The 21,299-nt window shown below is 36.6% G+C and overlaps 3 protein-coding genes across 3 annotated transcripts; 1 reads left to right on the top strand and 2 right to left on the bottom strand.

The window, feature by feature from the left end:
* Window positions 1-396: 396 nt before the first annotated feature.
* On the top strand, window positions 397-7,014 carry LOC104815249 (protease 2). Its single transcript, XM_010543581.2, has 11 exons — window positions 397-796; window positions 1,490-1,773; window positions 1,879-2,073; window positions 2,319-2,665; window positions 3,409-3,700; window positions 4,045-4,203; window positions 4,643-5,008; window positions 5,226-5,291; window positions 5,386-5,434; window positions 6,027-6,150; window positions 6,670-7,014. The coding sequence occupies exons 1-11, from the start codon at window positions 442-444 to the stop codon at window positions 6,758-6,760; spliced, it is 2,328 nt and encodes a 775-aa protein (XP_010541883.1). The 5' UTR covers window positions 397-441; the 3' UTR covers window positions 6,761-7,014.
* A 1,737-nt stretch (window positions 7,015-8,751) lies between these two features.
* LOC104815250 (mitochondrial import receptor subunit TOM40-1-like) lies at window positions 8,752-12,965 on the bottom strand. The gene is made up of 11 exons (XM_010543582.2): window positions 12,709-12,965; window positions 11,594-11,675; window positions 11,409-11,508; window positions 11,223-11,318; window positions 11,064-11,114; window positions 10,889-10,954; window positions 10,418-10,519; window positions 9,614-9,682; window positions 9,447-9,530; window positions 9,185-9,280; window positions 8,752-9,078 (listed from the first exon to the last, which is right to left on the bottom strand). Exons 1-11 carry the CDS (start codon window positions 12,833-12,835, stop codon window positions 9,025-9,027), a joined length of 927 nt encoding a protein of 308 aa, XP_010541884.1. The 5' UTR covers window positions 12,836-12,965; the 3' UTR covers window positions 8,752-9,024.
* Window positions 12,966-19,116: 6,151 nt separating this feature from the next.
* Window positions 19,117-19,809, bottom strand: LOC109116753 (sodium/potassium/calcium exchanger 1-like). Its single transcript, XM_019202730.1, has 2 exons — window positions 19,672-19,809; window positions 19,117-19,590 (listed from the first exon to the last, which is right to left on the bottom strand). Exons 1-2 carry the CDS (start codon window positions 19,807-19,809, stop codon window positions 19,117-19,119), a joined length of 612 nt encoding a protein of 203 aa, XP_019058275.1.
* Window positions 19,810-21,299: the final 1,490 nt, after the last annotated feature.

Here is a 21,299-nt window from a genome sequence, read left to right on the forward strand (position 1 = left end):
CATCTGGAGAAGAGTATGTGTTGAAGTAAAAATAGTAAAGTAAATATATTTTTGATAATGCGCCCCTCTAAACATGTCTTCTGAACCAACTCCGGTTAATATCACCTTTCCAATTATAATTAGCATTCCTCGACTTAAACCGGGCACAGAAATTTTGTTTAACGGCTATCTAAACCAAATCCAGTTATAATATCTTCTAAATTCCAACAATTCTCGACCTAAACCGGGAACAACTATTCTGTTAATGGCCATTTAAACCAAACCCGGTTATAAATTCTTACAAATTCCAAGGGTTATCGACTTAAACCAGGCCGAATCATTTTATTTAACTTGCCATCTAAACCAAACCCGGTTAGTAAGAAAGAAACTTCAAGTTCCAAGTTACCAAGTTTCAACAACGGTTCTGCTACTCTCGCTCGAAACCCTAAATTGTAAATACGAATGATAAGGTTTGGAGTCGGAGTCCTTCGCCTCCGTTTTCCCGCTCCTCGCGTTCTCCACATTCTCTGCTTCGCTCCCCTCTCTTCATTCGTCCCTCTTTCTCTCTCCGGTCGCCGCTGCGTTGTACAGTCGTCCTCCTCTTTCGCCGGAGACTCTACATCTGCGTCGTCAGCGCCGGCCGACATGGTAGGGATGAGATCTCCTCCGGTTGCGAAGAAGGTAGAAAATGTTATGGAAATGTTTGGAGACGTTAGGACGGACAATTATTATTGGCTTCGAGATGATTCTCGCTGCAATCCTGAAGTTTTGTCTTACCTCCGGGAGGAGAACGAGTACACTGATCTTGTGATGTCTGGTAAATCTCTCTTTTAATTTTCTTCAACGATGCTGTAGGATTTTAGGGGTTTTGCCTCAATTATGCTGTGTAATTTGGCCAACTTTGATTTTTTTTCCATGGCGTTTATTTTTATTCCTAAGGATTTTGCAACGAGGGGTGTATGACCCCCTTTGTCAATGCATAAAGGAAATATTCTTGGAAACCCCATTTCTCACAGAATCTGTTGCTTGGAAAATGATGCAGATGACCAAATCTCCCTTTTTGAAAGCGTATGTGTGTATATTTCTTATGTTTTTTTTTTATAATCCGAAAGTTCACCTTGGGTCCAAACTCAGAGACCGGGGAAGGCAGGTGAATACCTAGGGAGCTTTGCTTTATTCCGGTTGAACCATCCAATCTTGGATATATGTGTCGTATGTTTAGATGTAAAAGGAAGCCTTTTTCCATTTCTGTAACTTGTCGCTTAAAAGTAAATGACCTCGTACACTATTTCTTTTTCCATCATATTTCGTCCATGGTGAATTTGTGGGTCTTTTTCCCATAAAACAGCTTCTTTCGATTTCATCATATATGAGTAGCAATTTGGCAGTGCATCCGTTAATGGGACTGTTGCTCTCAGTTTGCATTTAGGACTTTTATGTATCACTTTCACATTCAGAGTTTTGGGATCTATTGATTACACGAGGTGATAAGTTGATCAAAACAATCCAGGGACCAAAAGTTTTGAGGATGAGCTCTTTGCCGAGATAAGAGGGAGGATCAAAGAAGATGATATATCTGCACCTCTACGCAAGGGGCCTTACTACTATTATAAGAGAAATCTTGAAGGAAAGGAATATGTCCAACATTGTAGGCGCCTCATTCCTAACAACAGTACTGAGCCATCTGTTTACGATGTTATGCCAATTGGTCCAGATGCTCATCCGGAGCATGTAATATTGGATGAGAATGTCAAGGCCCTAGAACATGAATATTACAGCATTGGTGCCTTCAAGGTTAGAATGTCAAGACAAGCTAGGGTAGATCTTTGTATCGTCAGTAAAGTCTGTTTCAAGCATTGCTTTATAGTCTTAGAATTCTTTTTCTTACTCTTTGTACAGATCAGTCCCAATCACAAATTGGTGGCATATGCGGAAGATGCTAAGGGAGACGAAATATATACAGTTTATGTCATTGATTCTGAGACTCAAGAAGCTCTAGGACAGCCCCTGAAAGGAGTGACTTGTTATCTTGAATGGGCTGGTAATGATGCTTTGGTCTACATAACCATGGACAATATCCTTCGACCCGACAAGGTGTGTCTTTGAATATTACTTTCTCCTGCCCTGCTGCCTTCGTATGTCATATTGGAAGAATGGTTTGAGTTTGCGTGTCTTCTCTCTAGAACAAAATTGTAATGTTTTTTATCGAACAAAGTATATGAATACGCCCTTTAGATGAAGTAATTCTCAGTTCTCTAATTTCCATCTTTCTTGATTGTGAGCTGTATCGAATTTTCAGGAATCGATGTTTTGATTTTCCTTGTTTTTTTTATTAACAGGTTTGGCTTCATAAGTTGGGTACAGATCAATCCAGTGATTTATGCCTATACCATGAGAAGGATGACATGTTTTCACTTGATCTTCAAGCCTCTGAGAGCGAGAAGTATTTGTTTGTCGCATCTGAAAGCAAAACCACAAGGTTCAGCTTCTCACTTGATGTGTCCAAGCCTCAAGATGGCCTCCAGGTGTTGACACCTCGTGTAGATGGCATTGATACATCTGTCAGTCATCGTGGAAATCACTTCTTTATTCAGAGAAGAAGTAACGAATGTTACAACTCAGAGTTGCTCGCTTGCCCGATACATGACATATCTGAGACAAATTTGCTGATTCCACATAGAGAAAGGCAAGTGTCTTTTCCTGGATCCATTTTTACTGTGAGTGTTCCTATCTATAACAAGAATGAGATCCAACTGCTTAGTCTCTTATACTGCACAGTGTTTGAATTACTAAAACCTTTTCTTTTACAAAGCAAGTTTATGTTCTGGTGCCTTAGATTGACGCTTACTGTATCCAGGTCATTGGATTTTGGAGTAAATAGGTTTGCAGACTCAGATATCTCCTTTGATAACCTTGTGCATTCTGGATAGATCATAGATGTAGAGACTGTTAGTTTCTTTCATTCTGCTGCAGAGCTTGGCATCCTGCCCATCAGCTGTAGGCATCAAAAAATGTTTTGTTACATCACATCATCATAGTAGCATCAATATGTTTTAGATTCACTTAGATGGACTTTGTGTGAGTACAAGAACTGGTTTCAGAACTCATTCATCCTCATTTATGACATGAATAAACAGTAACCTCGTTAGTAACGCCTGTTTCCAGAAACATATTTCACGAATTTCATTTATGACTAATTGCAATAGTAAACTCCATACCAATGCAAAGTATATGTTGTGGTCCACCGATTTTTATATGGTTTGGTAAAATAAAACCTAGCTTGATTTTGTTGTCTTGATAAATTAATGGGAACGATGTATTGTTGGGTTTTTTTTCCTGCATTTTAGCATTAAGACTATGGACAAGGATATCTCATTCTCACCTTGTAGTTCCATGACGCTTGACCTAACCTTTTCATTCACTTTGCAGTGTAAAGATTCAGGAAATTAAACTTTTCCGCGGTCACCTCGCGGTGTTTGAGCGTGAGCACGGCCTGCAAAAGATTACTGTCTATGGGCTTCCAGCTGTTGACGAGCCACTGAATAGTCTTCAAGGTGGTCAAAGTGTTAGATTTGTTGACCCTGTGTATTCAGTTGATTCAACCGAGTCCCAATTTTCTTCCAGTGTTCTGAGATTTTGTTACAGCTCAATGAAAACACCTCCTTCTGTGTATGATTACGATATGAACAGTGGCACTTCTGTTCTCAAGAAGATTGAAACAGTAAGTATCTGTTAATTCATTTTTGGGCTGTCGCATGTGAGTCCTTCGTGCACTGTTTTTTTTTCTTCATATTTGGTCTATAGATTTTTAATCTCTGCAAAACGCACAAGAATATTCATGAAAAGCGATGCTAAGTATGAATCTTGTAGTTTGGTTGCTATGAACTCTATTTCTGTTTACTCTTTTGTTGCTGGCTTCTTGCTTTCTTGCTTTCGGATCTTTTGTTGCTGGCTTCTTGCTTTCTTGCTTGTTGACTATCTTTTGTCAGTTCTCCTCTATATACTCGATCTATTCTTTCAATATTTTTTTAATAATCCATAGATCATATCCTGTCTTTCATTCAGGTATTGGGAGGTTTTGAGGCATCAAATTATGTTACCGAAAGGAAATGGGCAACTGCTCCAGATGGAACTCAAATTCCAATGTCTATTGTCTTTAAAAAAGAGCTTGTAAAGCTTGATGGCTCTGATCCGTTGCTGCTTTATGGCTATGGTTCATATGAGGTAACATTAGCCTAAGGTTTTTTCGTTTTCTCAGAGATTGTCTTGTGAAGTTCCCTTTGGTTCATAAATGCTTTGATGAAATTGTAAGATTCAGACTGAGAAACAGTAAGTTTTTATTTGACTAGAATTAGCAGTACTTCACAATTAATTTCCAGGAAAATCACCAAACCTATGCTTTGAGGCCTTTCTTCTTTTTTTATCATTTCTGGATTTTTTGCTCCTTTCTATTTGGGTTCATGTGGGTGTGGAGGCTGTGAAACATCTGGATTTTGCCTTTATAAACATGGTTTCTTTTCTGTATTATTTATGAAGTTGGTCATATCAGGTGCACGAAATCATAAAGTTGTACTTGTATTGTTTGCAGAATGGCTGTAATTGTCATATCCTCCTCTTTCCTCAGTTACTTTATGCTAAGCTGTGAAATTTCCATCTTTAACAGATATCAGTTGACCCTTATTTCAAGGCATCAAGGTTGTCCCTCTTAGATCGTGGTTTTATCTATGTAATTGCTCATGTTCGTGGGGGAGGTGAAATGGGGAGACAGTGGTATGAGAACGGGAAGCTATTGAAGAAGAAGAACACATTTACTGATTTTATAGCTTGTGCTGAGCGCTTGATAGAGCTTAAGTTTTGCTCAAAGGAAAAATTGTGCATTAATGGAAGAAGTGCTGGTGGGTTGCTGATGGGTGCTGTTCTTAATATGAGGCCTGACTTATTCAAGGTGGCTGTTGCTGGAGTTCCTTTCGTAGATGTTGTGACAACAATGCTAGATCCTACTATTCCGCTTACAACATCAGAGTGGGAGGTAGGCTCCATTCTTCTTTGAACTTTTTTGCAGACGTTCTTGCATAAGTTTTTTATTGTTCTGCATGTTTATGACGAGTATATGTGTTTAAGAATGTTCTTTGGAAACAAGAATTTTCCGTTTTTCTTTGATTGAATGTCATTCGTAATTTCGTATTTGCTATTCACCTGAAACACATATGTTTGCATCTTTCAATTTTATTTTTGTTTTTTTGTAGGAATGGGGTGATCCTCGGAAAGAAGAATTCTATTGTTATATCAAGTCATATTCCCCTGTTGACAATGTAAGTTCCACAATTGTTATTATCTGCCCCTATATTATCTGTAGTAGATTATGTAGAAGTTCTATGTGCTTATTCTTCGAATTTGATTTCACAGATTAAGGCACAGAATTATCCAAACATTCTAGTCACTGCTGGATTAAATGGTAAGCTCTTTATTTTTATATACAATATAACAGTACTTCCTAGCAAAATTGTTGCTGATTTTGTTCTTATATATCATTCTCCAACAACTTTTTTGAAAGTATTTGTCATCTTGCCCATTACATTATTCATTCTCTTGTTAGAATAGCGGGTCACTGTAGGAGATGTTATCTGGAAACCATGCTTTCTTGTAAGCACCTGGGAACAGTTTTTTGGCTTTAATATCTGCCTTTCTTATTTAACACACGAAGTTAAAATATCTCTAGTGTTGAGGAGTCGCCCAATTTATGAGGAGCGAGGTGATATCTTGAACCATTGCTAGCTTTTTTTCTTGCATGTAGTAAGATTTGTTACCAAAATTATGGGATGCTTGTGTGTGTATTTGCTGCTTTGTGCATCAATATACACTTGCTGCTTATATGTTATGTATACATTGGGACAAAACCGGTTTATACGACTTCGACAAATAAATGGTAGAATATGATTGGGGAAGCACGGATTTCGTTTTCATCTTATGAACAACTTAAATCTTGTGCAATTCTAATTTCTGATTGGTCCAGATATCTGACTCCATGCAACTGTTTGCATTAACAGACCCAAGAGTCATGTATTCTGAACCTGCCAAGTTTGTGGCAAAACTGAGGGAAATGAAGACCGACAACAACTTACTATTGTTCAAATGCGAGCTTGGTGCTGGGCATTTCTCGAAATCTGGCAGGTAATTACTGCTTGAACTCTGAGAGCTTGAGCTTTTGTCATTTTGAACAATGCATGCCCATGTAGAAAGATGTAGACACATTTTTATGAAAAATATAGGATAGTTCCTGTCCTGTGTTGAGATCGCTTGGTGTGATTGTATTGAGAAAAGGTCCATTTCGAAAATTTTAGAAACGATCTTTGCCATATACCATAAGAAATAGTCTAAGGTTTTGGATTTATGAATCATGAGCCAAAACCAATTCCGATATATATTTTTTTTTAATTTTTCGTGAGGACTCTGATGATTCGTAGTAGTGTCCATATTGTCCTATTCCTGGGTAACACTTCAAACCATAAATTGGGGTTTAAAATGGACGCTTATCGGAAATGTCAGGATTGCTTTGAACATTTTTATGAAACATATAGGAACCTTTTTTATATGACGAATTCCGGACCCATATGATATATTTTCGAATTGTATTTGATGCGTCGATCTCATCTTTCTCCATGAATCCGATGCTTGTTTGTTGGTTTGCAGATTCGAGAAGCTTCAGGAAGATGCGTTTACATATGCATTCATCATGAAAGCTCTGAATATGGTTCCTTCTGGTGGCTTTGCTGCTTCATGATCTCTGTTTGGGAATGAGTTTCTTCAACGACCACAGCTTAAAAGTGGCAGAAGACTCTCGAATTGAAACACAAAGCATAGACATGAAGACTAAAGTGCGATCTCAAATCCATTGCCGATGCTCAATGAATAATGTTGAAGCAAGTTCTATAAACTATTCAACTTGTTCCATTATTAATGTATGAATTCTGATTTTTCTACAATGATTCATAAAATATGATAAATTTTCTAATAAGATCATAAGTTTGATATGAATGTCGAAGACCACGTGTGAGATTGTCAGGTTTGGTCTTATTTGCCAATTTAAGAGATCATTTTTGTCTTCGTATGAAGCTACAGCGAGTTCCGTGGATGATCCCAAGCAGTGGTGAAAATGTCCAATCGCATGGTATTTCATAAATTTTGGCGTTCTACGTCGATTGAATTCTTTAAAGAAGCATGGTGTTCACCATTTAAGACATGGACCGCTAATAATCAAATATAATTTACGAGCCACAAAACTCTCACAAGATTCACAATGTTAAAAATAATAAAAACTAATAGTATTTTTCATAAAGAAATCTGACCTGCGAATGGGAAAATCACCCAAATAACCCACTTGGGTCGCATCTATTTCTGTGTACACCACCGAAAAAAAAAAAAAATTTTAATTTTAACCCACTTTTCGGTTGGAAAAGTCCAAAATACCCTTTTCGTTTTATTTTTTGCGACCTTATTACGACTAACATATAACTGATATACAACTAAAATAAGACATGTTTTTTTTGCCACCTTTTTTAGAATCAATTGTACCTATATTTAGACTTAATTACGAAGTCGTAATAACGAAGTTGTTTTCGAACGGATAAATATCGTAATTCATTAAGGGTAATTTCGTCTTTTCAGGGAAAAAAAAATGTGTTATGTTTTCGGTGGTGTACAGGTGAAATAGATGCGACCCAAGTGAGTTATTTGGGTAAAAAAAACATAGGGTGTAAATTTAAGTCCAACCCGAAAATTAACAGAATTCGGACCTAAGTTTTTCTACTCGAAAAAAATCGAATTTTTGAACCGGACTCATTTGGGCTCGATTCAAACCGGTCCAAAAACCGGATATTTTTAAAAAAAGAAAGAAAATTATTCGACCCGAAAAAAATCGGGCCAACCCAAACCTAAACCCGAAACCTTCGGACCGAGTGCGGATTTGGACCGGGCCGAACCGGTCTGATTGACACTCCGCACTCGGCCGGACCAACCCGATTGATACCCTTAGTTTGAAAAGCGCGCCTGAGGCGCGCCTAGGCGGTGGAGGCGCGTAGGCGATAAGAAAATCGCCTCCAGACTTGGAGGCAAGGCGAAATACAAGAAGCGATCCTAGGCGCGCCTTTCTGTGCGCTCTGTACAAGGCGTGAGTCGCGCGCCTGAAATATGAGGCGGTGCAATCTCAGAAAATCTGAAATGATGAAAATTGAAGGGGAAAACGTGGGCGAGTGTGGGAGAGAAGTGAGAAAGGCACGTGGAGAAAAAAATCATTTAATTTAAGAAATAAATGGCGTCGACTGATACTCTTCTTTTTAAATACATATATATATATATATATACACTAGACAAATTAAATAATAAGATTCATTATATATATACATTGATGATATTTAAAAAGTTAATTTTTTTTATCAAAACAAATAATATTTACCTATCATTCTATTTTTTAATTTTATTTATATTATTGTAAATTTCGATTATATTTATATATAATAATGCATACTATACTAACTAAATTATATAATCTATGTTTATATAGTTAGTATATAATCTATACTAACTAAACTATAATATATATATATATATATATATATATTGATATAAAAATGATAGGCGCCTCACGTATAGCGCCTCGGTTTTTTGAACCTTTTGCACCTCGTGAGGCCTCGTGTCTTTTACAACCAAATACCCTCCCTGCAATCTGAACCGTGAAGAACGCAAAGTGAACTGCAACTTTAAGATATATAGAGGGGTAAGCAAACAAACTCGTTGCATTATCTTCTCGGCGCATACAGAAACCTAATCCTCATTTGTTGTTTTTTGTAATTTCAACATCTCTTTGAAAGCCTAAACTCAGAATTTAACCGAAGCCAACGGCTAAAATTCGCCTTTGGCATTCACGCAGCCAATTTTTTTTTTTTTAACCGAAAGGGATAGTACATAACTAGTCTAGCAATGAAACCTAATATAAATTCTTTCTCACTTCTGAATGATTTATTACGCCCTTCTTTAGAGGATCTCAAATCACCCGACCGTCAAACCGAACCCGAACTTGTAGTCCTTCTTCTTGTGATCGAGCTGTCATCGTTTATGTAGAAAGCGAATTAACTCGGAAGAAGAGTCTCAGTGAACGTATGTTGAATGATTGCAAGGCCAATGATTGTTATAATGAATGACTTCGTACCTCTGCGGATAGAATGAAATTGAGGCCCATATTCAACCGTTCTTCAAGGTAAGCAGCTGCAACGCCGTTGGAATCGATTTTTCCCCTCAGACGACACTGGTAAACACCGACATCAGACAATTAAGAGTAACACTGACGAAATATAGGAGCCGGGCAGGCAAAATTTCGTCACAGATTATTACATTACATGTTGGAACATACGAGTAGACAATGGGCAACCGAATTCAAACATATGGTCAGACAAAGGGAAAGTGGTAAGTACCTGTCGGAGAATGTAGTCATAACCCACACTGGCTGTAACGTCTCGGGACATATAATTGTACATGAAATCCGTCGCAAGTGAAACCTTTCATGGCCAAAAAGAAAAATTCTGCCCAAGTTAGGTCTACTTGAAAGGCTGAAATGAATTTAGCGAGATCGGTATCTTACCTTCTCTGACACCTTCTGAACATAGCTTAGGGCAACCATTCCAGTGCTAGCAACTTGACCAGTGGTGACCTGTGAATAAAAAAAGTTGTAATAAGGTAGAGCCTGAAACATGAACCTCAAAAAGGAAAATATGACTTTTAACGAAAAGAATAGAAGTGTAGTGATCATAAAGATTTCAGGAACTAAACAAGTTTCTAGATAATGTCTATGAATTCTTTTTCTTGTTCTTGAATCGATTGGAATGGAATGAGAAATCGATTTCTGAGAAAGAGGGTGAAACAGCAACCAGGTGCGGTGTAACTAAAATCTTTTATAGGATAGACTTTAATTCAGAGACGACAGAAGGTTGGAATTGTAATGTAATAGAGACGGCAGATATAAAGGTTCCAAATGGCTTCAAAGAGATCTTGAATGTAAAAGACCTAAAATGCTTAAACCCTTGTTTTGAAGTGCAGATATCCAGCAATCTTCTATCCCAAAATCTCGAGAACCCAAAATAAAACCGGATTTCAGGTGTCAAATTAAAAAACGACAAGAAAAAATGCAAGACATAACATGACACCTTCACAACATTTCTTCAACTGTTTTGACTGAGCACACGTTTGAAAAAAAAGCATATGCTGGTCCCAATGTTTTCATAAAAGATGAGCAGAAAATCTTTCCTCCATGGTTTTAACCTGGAACTAAGGCTGCTCTTTCATCACTACCGGGCAAAAGAACAAAAAAAAATAGTAAAATATAAAAGAACTTAAAAAGAAAAGTAATCGATTTCAAGCTGAACAAATGACCAAGAAGAAGCATTACCATCTTATCTGTCTCATATCTAGCAGCATACCCGATGCCAGACTTCCTATGTTGGCCAGCCCAGAAAACCTCACCACCCAAAGCTAAGCGGGGTGTCACACTCTGTACGATAATTACAAGATTCATCGAATAAGAGGAGCAACTGGTGTTAGTTAAAATTATACTCACACAGATGAATAACAATGTTTACGAAGACTAAACCATCACCATAATCACAAAGTAGAATGACAGAAAGACAGTTCAAATCTCATCTACAAATTTCAAGGAAACAGTGTGAATCTCAGTTCTTTTAACTCTACAGTAATCAGTTTAAAAGGAAATAGATAACTGACTATTACTTATGTGCCAGAAAATGTGGCATATATTTTGAGATCGCTGTCCATTCATCTCCCGTTCATCTCCACAGGCAAAAGCGTCCAAATTTAAAAAAAAAATAACAGCTGAAAGTATGTGTCATTTATTCCATTTTACCTGGATATAGCTTGCGCCGAACAAGGCACCATTTCCAAGTTGAAACTGGGTCCTGTAGTCTGATCCCTACTTTGATACGAAACTTAACTCTTAGAAGGACTCCTCCAAACTAAGTCTCAGCAAAACAGCGCATCAAAGGGGTTAAAAAAGGAAAATACTTTAATCGTTTACTGACCATGTAATCGAAGTTGAACATCGCATGCGACATATGTGGTTCATTTGTGAGCTACCAAAGAAAACAACGAAAGATTGCAGATATGATTATAAACCAAGAGAAAACATTATTCTGCAACCAGTAAAGCAAATACAACATCTCCGATTGCAGCAGTTTTACCTGAGCATTAGCTTTCATGGTCAGCTTATCAGTTAAATCGCACTTCACTCTCGCATTTAACCGACCATCCGTCAAGATCCTTCCGATAAGCATCAACTGTTTAGAGGTTCATCAATTTTACTTACATCTTCATGATTTCCATGTATGGCTAAAAACTAATTACCAGATTAAGTGAAAACAACCTACCTTTGGGTCAATAAAATTTGCACCGAATTCATAATGTGCTGTTGGGATTTTGATTGTTTCAGAGGACTGAGAAGGAACTTCTGTTGGCCCCATCAACACACTGTTTGAAACATCAATAAACATGATTAAAAAGGAAGCACACATAAAAGGATGTAAAATTATGCTAATTAACAGAATCCTATTACCTGTGACTAAGAGAAAACTTCGAATTCAACCCTTTGGTGAAGTCGAAGCGTAACCCCTCAAAAAGTTCAGGCTTTAGTGACACTGCAAAGTGCAAACAAACCAGTCAATATTCTAAGTAGGGAAACAAAATCAAAGGCTCCAACAACACATGCCAGGATATGATATCAAAAGGGTAAAAGCATTAGAAGATCCATACTCAACCTCCATGTGACTAATCATTAAGAGAAACAACATGAAGCTAGTGAATCTATAATGAGCAAATTCTTAGCAAATAGAGTTGAAAAGTGACTAAAACCCAGTGAAGAAAAATCCGCAAATCTAATACCAGACACTTCTTATGGACATGACCCGTCAAAACATACTTTTCCCAGAGATCTAAAACCCATTGTTACAAACTCGTTCCTATTGATGCCAACGCCAAAACTTCGAGGCAACATTACTGAAGTGATTAATTAGTGCCTACATCAAACAGTTCTATCCAATTACATAGTTTCTCCCCTTTTCGAAAATCGAGTTAAAAGGGTCTTGGACCTCCAAAACTGCAGCTTCTTCTCAGCAAAAAACAACCAAATGTTGTAATTGGTAAATATTACATCAGAGTAAAGTAACTTTACCCACTGTGTTATGCAAAAAACTACGAATAAAATCAGATATTGCGTTAGCTAGATAACAGACATAACGATTTTAAAAAACCCAAATTGAAATAAAGCACTCATAACCACAAACGCAACATATAATCCATTTTCACATGAGACAAGGTCAATTAAGAGACATAACAGACACGAGAGACCCTCAAACGCAAGCAATTACAGGGTGAAGCAACACCAAGAGAGCTTGACCTATCCGGTGAAATACTAAGCCCAAATAGAACGAAGCACCACCGATGCTCGAACATAGCGTCCAATTCCCATCTTGAATACCAAGGCAACTCGTACGATATTCATTTTCGACGAGATTGCTCGTTCTAGCAGTCAGATCAAAGACCCAGAAATCCGGAGACCCAAACAAGACGAACCCAGATTTAGATTAATATCACCCAAGACAGAAGTCACGATAGAAACTAGAAACAGAAGATATGCAGGTTATGACAGAGAACGAATGTCTGATACTGAACTGAGAGCTTCTCGGTGGATTTCTTCATAGGGAATAGGGCACGGGAGGTTCGAGTAATCCACTTTCTCATCGACTTTGGTGTTCGCATCGGTTTGTGCCGCCATTACCGGTGGAGAAAGACCCGCCATTGCCGTCGCGTAAGCCTCCTCGAATCCCTTCTTTCTGAGATTTGGGAGAGAGAAAATGGGAGGAGGCAAAGAAACGAAGAAGCGAGGGTTATTTTTTCCGTATGGAGGCTACGCTGTGGGTTTTTGGTTGTTGCTTCAGGGTTTTGCGACCGAGGTCAATTTTCTCCGGTTCGATTTATGTTTCAACCGCTTTAATTCCTAATTTAATTTCATTAAACCGGCTTAAAACCGTTCATTCCTTGCGTTTAACCATCTGATGATCTACACGTAAATGGGGTGTCAATCGGCCCGATCCAATCTAAACCCGCATTTGGTCCGGAAGTTTTGAGTTCGGGTTTGGACTGTCCATTTTTCCAGACCTAAATAATTAAATTCGAAGCCTCGCTCTATAGATTTCGCACCGACCCCAAATCTAATTTGAATTTATCCCGAAAGTCCAAAAATTTTCGGATCTAAATATCACAATTTAAAGCTCGCTACTTTTCGGGTTGGACCAGAAAAAGTTTCGAATCTCGGACCAAAATTGGCAGTGCTATTATGGCTCTTACTTTTGCATTGACACAAGATCTCGGCCGCTACGGGTTGGCTTTTACAAGTTAGTATCCCAAATTTCTATTGTATAATTCGGCATCTTATTTTCTCTCGGAGAAATTAGAAAAACAAAATGTATCTCAATTTATCAAAATTTCTAGAAAAAAGATCTAGACTATGTTTTTAACAAATAAACCCCAAATTCTATTATTGTTCTACAAATAAATTTAAACTTCTAAAACATATTATATTTAATTCTGAATACTGATATTACGTTCTGAACAACGATGTCTCAATTTTGAAACGTCACAACGTTAGATACCACGTAATAATAAAATACATGTCATACTTTTTAAAATAAATAATTTCAAAAACTAAAATGAATTAAATAAACAAAAATAGATATAATTATAATATATACATACATGCATGTATACATATAAACACACATATATATACGTACATATATGTATATACATACATATGTATACTATATATACAATTATATATTATATGTATATGCATATATATATCTGTATATATATGTTTATATGTATATATATGTATGTGAATATGTATATATGTATTTATGTATATATTTATTTTTTATTGATTTTTTATATTTTAATTTTTTAAAAAATATTATGTTTATTTTTTTATTACTTGACTTTTAATGTGATAATATTTGGTCAAAATTGTAATTGATGTGTCACTTAGTGATGGTAAACTGGGTTGGATTTAGTGAGTTTACCCAACCCAACCCACTAATAATTGGGTTAATTATTTTTATTACTTTTATTTTGTGGGCTTAATGGGTTTCAACCAAATAAAATGGGTTCAATAAAATAACCTAATTAACTCATTAAAGAATTATCATTTAAATTTTATTTTTGAAATTAGAGGAGAACCGCGCCATGCGCGGTTTATTCTATTTTTATTGTTAATATAAAAAGATCTTTTTGTCGTTATTGACATATATATACATATATATATATATAAGGAAGAATTGAAACAATTTAAATATTATTCCGTTCTTATATTATAAAATTATTTTTATATATGCGTTGAATAAGTCTATCAATCTAATTTTATATATTTTTTGTACGATGAGATATATGTTTGATCAATAGAATTGGAGGTACATCTTTACAATTAACATACATCTTCTCGAGTTCGTCGAGAGACCGACGCGATATGTCCACAAAATACACGAATTTTCAGGCACCTCCTTCTTTCATTTTTCTCGTGGACCCATTATCTTCACCGTTATTTTCCATCCGTCCGCTTTTCGTCTTCTGTCGTACTTTTGGCACTTTAGCTTTCCTCTCCGCTATTCACACCAATTAAACATCATGTCATTGATTACTCTATTGTTGTAATAATGTAATACAAAAAGTAAGAATGTAAGATAAACAAAATTGTAGGTGATAAGATCGTTCAAACTATAACCGAATATAATAAAACGGAATACAAAAAAAAGTTCCCTTGTCGAACCTCGTAGTTGTAAGAGTAGGCATTACTTGCAACCTTGTTAGTGTAACTCTATTCTCGACATTTATCAGAAATTTTTCTTTTCAAGAGTCCCGAAACAAAAATATAAATTAAAAAAAAAGTTAAAACGTTATAAAAAGTTTCATCCAAGCAAAATATATCATTGCTCCGATCCTCCAAACCAAAAGGTTTAGACTTCGACCCCATTTCACATCATATCTGGTTTTCGACCATAACTTACCATTCCATCCGAGAATTTACCGGCGGCCATCTCCGGGCCTTCTGACCGGAGCTGAAGTCCTTGTCGTTGGATTGGATATCAGCGTACTGGCATATCCTGATCGTAGAGGTGCGAGCTTCTTCTTGGAACTTCTGCAGACTGTGAGAACCGCTTGTTTATCCTTTGGCTCCCATCTCTTGCGTTTCTCCATCCTCGAAGCCTTTCCTAGTCGATGCAAACAACAAATCTCTAATATAAACCAATCGAAATCTGTGACCTGTAAATATTTCTCAAAGTATGGAGCGTGAATCAAAGTCTCATAGCATGAAGTGAGTTGGTGTTGAATCGAGTTTCTGATCACCGAACGCTTGAAACGTAGAATTTTATTTCTGTAACAATAACCTGCTGAGAAAAGAAAACATGTTTAAACATGAGAAAATATGAAAACCATAAATGAAGGTCACATCCCATATACACTCCTATATATATATATATGTATACATACATCCAGACATATTCAGATATATACAGAGAATGAGATACATACTCAATTCATTGATTTACATGAAAATCAAGTCAATCGAGTATGAAATGCACCGAAAAACAGACCGATCGAAACTACGAAGCTGGGTTGTGCTGGTCACCTCTGAGCAAATTCACTGGAATATACTCGTAAGCAAGCCCTGAAGTTCACCAAAAACAATGACAAAATGGATCCAAAAAAAGATGGGAAATTTTGGGTTTTTATACGCGATAGAAGTCGAAATTTAAAACGAAAACCTTTGAAATTGAGAGCGATTCGAACGCTATGGGCGCATGAGCTTCTCCCGTAAGAGTATAGCTTCATCTTCTCCTTTGCCGGAAATCGTCTGATGAGACAGCAATTTAGGATATTACCACGGTCATCGAACGAAACAGCCAAAAAAAATTGGAGAAGCAAGTTCCTTTTCCACACATCCAGAAGAAAAAGCTCTGTCACATGTACTTCCAAGATAGCACCGCAACGAAAGACACATCACATATATATATCAAATTGGAATTAAATTGTTAACTAATGCTAAGAAAAAGAGTGGATAATAATTTTTATCTAATGCTTTTGGTGTTTTTTTCATCTAGTAAATACGTTTGGCCACATATTTTGGTTTTATTTTTTTATTTTGAAATTATAATAACCCATTACTAATTTCTATTATTATATCGTGTAACTAATTTTTAAAAAACATATATTCCATATGTAAAATTAAGTGCTAATCTAATCAATATATATAACTAATGAATATTTTAATTTCTCAAAGATATATTTTTCATGTGTAAAAATTAGTGATAAAATGATCAATATATATATATATATATATATTATTAATTATCTTTTTATTAGCATATAAACTAAAGATAAATTTTTTATATTTTAAAATATATAATAATAATAATAATGTGTTTTTTTAACTAATTTTCATTATTATATCTTTAACTATTTAATAAAAACATATTTTTCATGTATAAAAATTAGTTCTACATTTATTCAAATATATAGCTAATGAATATGGTAAATGCTAATAAGAATTTAAAAAAAATATCACATGGATGATGATGTGGAGGATGATGTGCCTTCATTAGCTAGATTCTCGTCGAACTCCATCTTAGCTTCATTTTCGGAAACAGAAATCTACCATAGGATATGAGGTGAGATGGAAGAGAAGAAGGAAATAGTGAAGACATATATTTCCTTTGATTCGCGAATCCTCCATTGTGTTGTTCGTCTTCGTCGCTTCATATCAGGTATGTTGATTCTCTGTCTCGATCCACTTCCCCGTTATATAGATGTTCAATCTGATCAATTTTTTAGAAGTTTTTCTGTTGCTTCGCTGCTTTCCGGTTTTTTCTCACTAGTCTTGCTCTCATTACTATCTCAATTAGGCCTGAGTTCGCGTGTCTGTTTTCGTTTTGCTTGCAATGCGCTGGAGATTCCTGTGGTTAGGGTTTCAAGGTTTTAAAGGATTTTGAATTCGATGGGTTTAGATGAACCAAATTATGAATATTAGAGTATGAGTTCTCTTCTGTGAATGAGAAAGGAATCTCCTTTGAGGGGACTGATACTTCCAATGGGGCGAACTTCAGAGATACCCTTCTTGCGTCACATCTCTATCACCGATACACCCCTCAAAATGTAAAAAAAAAAACTATCAGATTATACACCCTAATTAAAGTAAAATGACATATATAACCTGAATGGAAAAATGACCAAAATACCCTAATGAATTAAAATTTAAAAACGTGCACTACACTTCAAATTCCATCATCTTTTCTCTCTTCCGTCGACATTTTTCTCCTGATGTGTTCTCTCTGTTTCATCGTCATTAAAGGTAAATCATCTCCAAATCTTAGTTTTTTTTTCCAGTTTATTATGCAATCGAAGGCAAATTTCGGTGAAGATATAAGATTCAAGTAAGACCCAATGATTTTCGAGTATTATTATGTTGTTTTTTCTGTTATAGGGTTTGATATTATGAAATAAAAAATACTGTACACATTGCTGTAAAGAACGAAATTTTGGGGAAAATGATAACTGTTGATGTTTTTACAGGAATATGGATGATTATGAAGATTGTTATACATCTATTTGCATTCGGTACGGTGGTTTTTGGGAAAAGAATGAAGATGCAATATTTGAATGGAAAGGAGAGGAAGACAATCGGAAGACTATATGTGTCTGTAACAAAGCAAGTCAGGTGACATATGAGGAGCTTGTTCGATGTATATGTGATCAGCTTAAAATGGAATTAGCGACACCAAAATTAAGCTTTTTACCGATGGTCGTTGATGGAAAACAACCGGTATATATATTTGACGATATGGGTGTAAAATCCTTTTTGTTCAGCAAGACAAATGGGCGACGAGGATGGATATATGTCGAGCAAAAGGATGATGATGAATGCGTTGCATGTAATACGTGTGTAGGTGAAGCATCAGCTAAGGGTGGAGATATTGCAAATACCAAAGAAGGTAGAGATATAATTGAGACATGCGGTTTAGTTGTGGATTGTGTGTTAGGAAGAGTAGATGGAGAAGATAGAGAACATAATCATGATACATTGTTTGGAGATTCTTGTCGGGTTGAGCATCAGACTTTGCATGAGGGCATACGACATGACAATGAAGTGGAACCTGCGACTAACGAAACTGAAGTTGAAATTACGACTCAGATGGGTAATATAGATGAAGCAGAGATATTTAATGAAGTTGAGAATGGTGGTCGAATACATGAGGGTGGTCGTGAAGATTTCTCATTTGAAGACAGAATGGGTTTTACGGTGGGTAAAGAGTTTCTGAAAAAGGTCGAGTTAACGATGAAAGTAAAGAAAGCTTCACATGATTCATGTTTTGAATACTACGTTTATAAGTCAGATCGACATGTATGGGAAGCAAGATGTCGATTCCGAGAAAAAGGTTGCTTGTGGAAACTGCGGGCATTTAAAAAAAAAGAATTCGCAGGGTTTTGTAGTGACGAAGCACGTTAACGTTCATACATGCTCTCCTGTACTTGAAGAAGAGAAAGAAAGAGTTGGAAGTATAGACATGGTTGTTAATTACTTGAACCGTCATTACGCGGGTCAAGTTGATCTTCCAATAGTGAAAAGGGTGATGTCATTGGTGTGTAAAGCTTATAAGTGCAAGATATCGTACCTAACGGCATGGAGAGGGAGACAAAATGCGATTGATGGTGTTTGGGGAAACCCGAGCGAAAATTACAGGAGACTTCCAAGTTATTTTCATATGTTGAAGGAAAGAAATGAAGACACGGTTACACATATTCAACTTGAAGAAGACGAGCAAACTTTTAAGTATGCCTTTTTTGCTTTGGGTGTTTGTATCAGAGGCTGGATTGCAATGCGAAAAGTAATCGCAGTAGACACAACATCTTTGAAGACAGCTTATAAAGGATTTTTGATTGTCGCAACAGCCCAAGATGGAAATCGACATTTATATCCCCTTGCTTTTGCCGTAGTTGATTCAGAAAATGATGAATCTTGGAATTGGTTTATGATGAAGATGGAAATCGACATTTCTCAGCTTCTTTCTCTCCCTCTGTGTCTGCTTCCTTCTCTTGCTCAGCTTCTTTCTCTCCATCTGTGTCTGCTTCCTTCTCTTTCTCAGCTTCTTTCTCTCCCTCTGTGTCTGCTTCCTTCTCTTTCTCTCCCTCTTTCTCAGTTTCTTTCTCAACTCCTCCCTCTTTCTCATTGACTGCTTCTTTCTCCGCTTCCTTTCTCTGTTCTTGTTTCTCACTTTCAACCACTATTGGATCATCTTTTTCTTCTTGTTCTTTTCCCTCTCTTACTACGATTTCTTCTTCTTCCACTCCTTCTGTCTGGTCTAATGCGTTAAGAACATCAAAAATCACCATATCCGGTTCACCATCCACATCTTCTCTATGCAGACATGTCTCGGGAGGGGTTGTTGTGTATTGGGCTGAACTCTCACCCTTTTCATTCCCACCCATAGTCTCGGTCATCTTCTTCATTAAAACATCAATTCTAGCATCGACTTCAAAGGGATTGTCATAATTACCTTATGCGATTATACCGGCCACAATCACTTTCTTCATGTTTTCAATAACTTCCTCTTCAAATTTCTTTATCTGTGCACCTTGATCTTCAATAGCAGTAAACAACTTATCTTCTGTCTCAACCAACTTCCTTCTCACAACTTCAACCTTTGAACTCGTGTACCTCATCTCAGATCTCATCATGTCATTTCAGATCTCAACATGGTCAATTCCTTACTATAGAGATCTGAAATGACATGATGAGATCTGAGATGAGGTACACGAGTTCAAAGGTTGAAGTTGTGAGAAGGAAGTTGGTTGAGACAGAAGATAAGTTGTTTACTGCTATTGAAGATCAAGGTGCACAGATAAAGAAATTTGAAGAGGAAGTTATTGAAAACATGAAGAAAGTGATTGTGGCCGATATAATCGCATCAGGTAATTATGACAATCCCTTTGAAGTCGATGCTAGAATTGATGTTTTAATGAAGAAGATGACCGAGACTATGCTTAGGGGTGTTGCAGTGAGGGATAAAGAACCAGACGATGTTATTGACTGTTGGATGGCTTATTTGACTGAGGAGCCAAGATCTGTGAAGTGGAATGATATTCTCGAGGAAGATGTCAGATCTCGCATTGAAGTTCCATTGATGAAGCAACAGAACAAAAATCCATCGCTGCGAAGTTTAGGAATGCACTCGAATGGTAACATCTGCAATATCAACTACACAACATTAATAATGTTACTTTATATCTCACACTTTAATCAATTAATTTAAATAACTTACAGTGAGAGGGATTATGAAACCTGGTAAATTCCACTGATTTACCGGTTTTCTGTGCTTGTTCAAGTAATTATGCACAGATCCAAGAACATTCTGGAAGGTAAATGTTCCCCATGGGAATGTTTCACAGCACTTCACATCATCAACTATCTTCAACAAAAAGGGATTAACAAACTCCGAATGTTGATGTCCTATCACATAACTTAGCAACAACAAATATGCCATCTTCAATCTATCCTCTGTCTCATCTTTAGGCAATTCTGAAAACATTGCGATTGATGGTGTTTGGGGAAACCCGAGCGAAAATTACAGGAGACTTCCAAGTTATTTTCATATGTTGAAGGAAAGAAATGAAGGCACGGTTACACATATTCAACTTGAAGAAGACGAGCAAACTTTTAAGTATGCCTTTTTTGCTTTGGGTGTTTGTATCAGAGGCTGGATTGCAATGCGAAAAGTAATCGCAGTAGACACAACATCTTTGAAGACAGCTTATAAAGGATTTTTGATTGTCGCAACAGCCCAAGATGGAAATCGACATTTATATCCCCTTGCTTTTGCCGTAGTTGATTCAGAAAATGATGATTATTTGGTTCGAATTGTTGACCATATGCCGATGGCTAGCGATTCGAGTCAACTTCTGAGACATTAGATCACTTACGGATCATGGATATTAGTTTGAGTTGATTTTCAGATCATCGGATTATCCACCGAGAGACGGATACTGGTTTTTGTCGATATGTAGGGACTAGATCAACGTGTTGTCTAAATCTGCTCATATCTTTCAGCACATATATTAGATCTGCGCAATCATGGTGTATATATGTAGTTATTAAAAAAAACTTTCTAATAACATAAAGAAAGAATAATTTGGACACGTTTTGTGGAAGTTAT

This window comes from Tarenaya hassleriana, unplaced genomic scaffold, assembly GCF_000463585.1.
Source record: "Tarenaya hassleriana unplaced genomic scaffold, ASM46358v1 Cleome23, whole genome shotgun sequence".
In the NCBI taxonomy this organism is placed as follows: domain Eukaryota; kingdom Viridiplantae; phylum Streptophyta; class Magnoliopsida; order Brassicales; family Cleomaceae; genus Tarenaya; species Tarenaya hassleriana.

What these genes read in the sequence shown, in the direction of transcription:
- LOC104815249 (XM_010543581.2), top strand. Translation starts at nt 442, where the DNA reads ATGATAAGGTTTGGAGTCGGAGTCCTTCGCCTCCGTTTTCCCGCTCCT. An exon ending in CATATTCCCCTGTTGACAAT is followed by an intron (nt 5,292 to 5,385) that starts GTAAGTTCCACA and finishes TTGATTTCACAG; the next exon opens with ATTAAGGCACAGAATTATCC. An exon ending in CATTTCTCGAAATCTGGCAG is followed by an intron (nt 6,151 to 6,669) that starts GTAATTACTGCT and finishes GTTGGTTTGCAG; the next exon opens with ATTCGAGAAGCTTCAGGAAG.
- LOC104815250 (XM_010543582.2), bottom strand. Translation starts at nt 12,835, where the DNA reads ATGGCGGGTCTTTCTCCACCGGTAATGGCGGCACAAACCGATGCGAAC. An exon ending in AATCCACCGAGAAGCTCTCA is followed by an intron (nt 11,676 to 12,708) that starts GTTCAGTATCAG and finishes TGCACTTTGCAG; the next exon opens with TGTCACTAAAGCCTGAACTT. An exon ending in ATGACTACATTCTCCGACAG is followed by an intron (nt 9,281 to 9,446) that starts GTACTTACCACT and finishes GGTGTTTACCAG; the next exon opens with TGTCGTCTGAGGGGAAAAAT.
- LOC109116753 (XM_019202730.1), bottom strand. Translation starts at nt 19,809, where the DNA reads ATGAGGTACACGAGTTCAAAGGTTGAAGTTGTGAGAAGGAAGTTGGTT. An exon ending in TTATTGAAAACATGAAGAAA is followed by an intron (nt 19,591 to 19,671) that starts GTGATTGTGGCC and finishes GTTTTAATGAAG; the next exon opens with AAGATGACCGAGACTATGGG.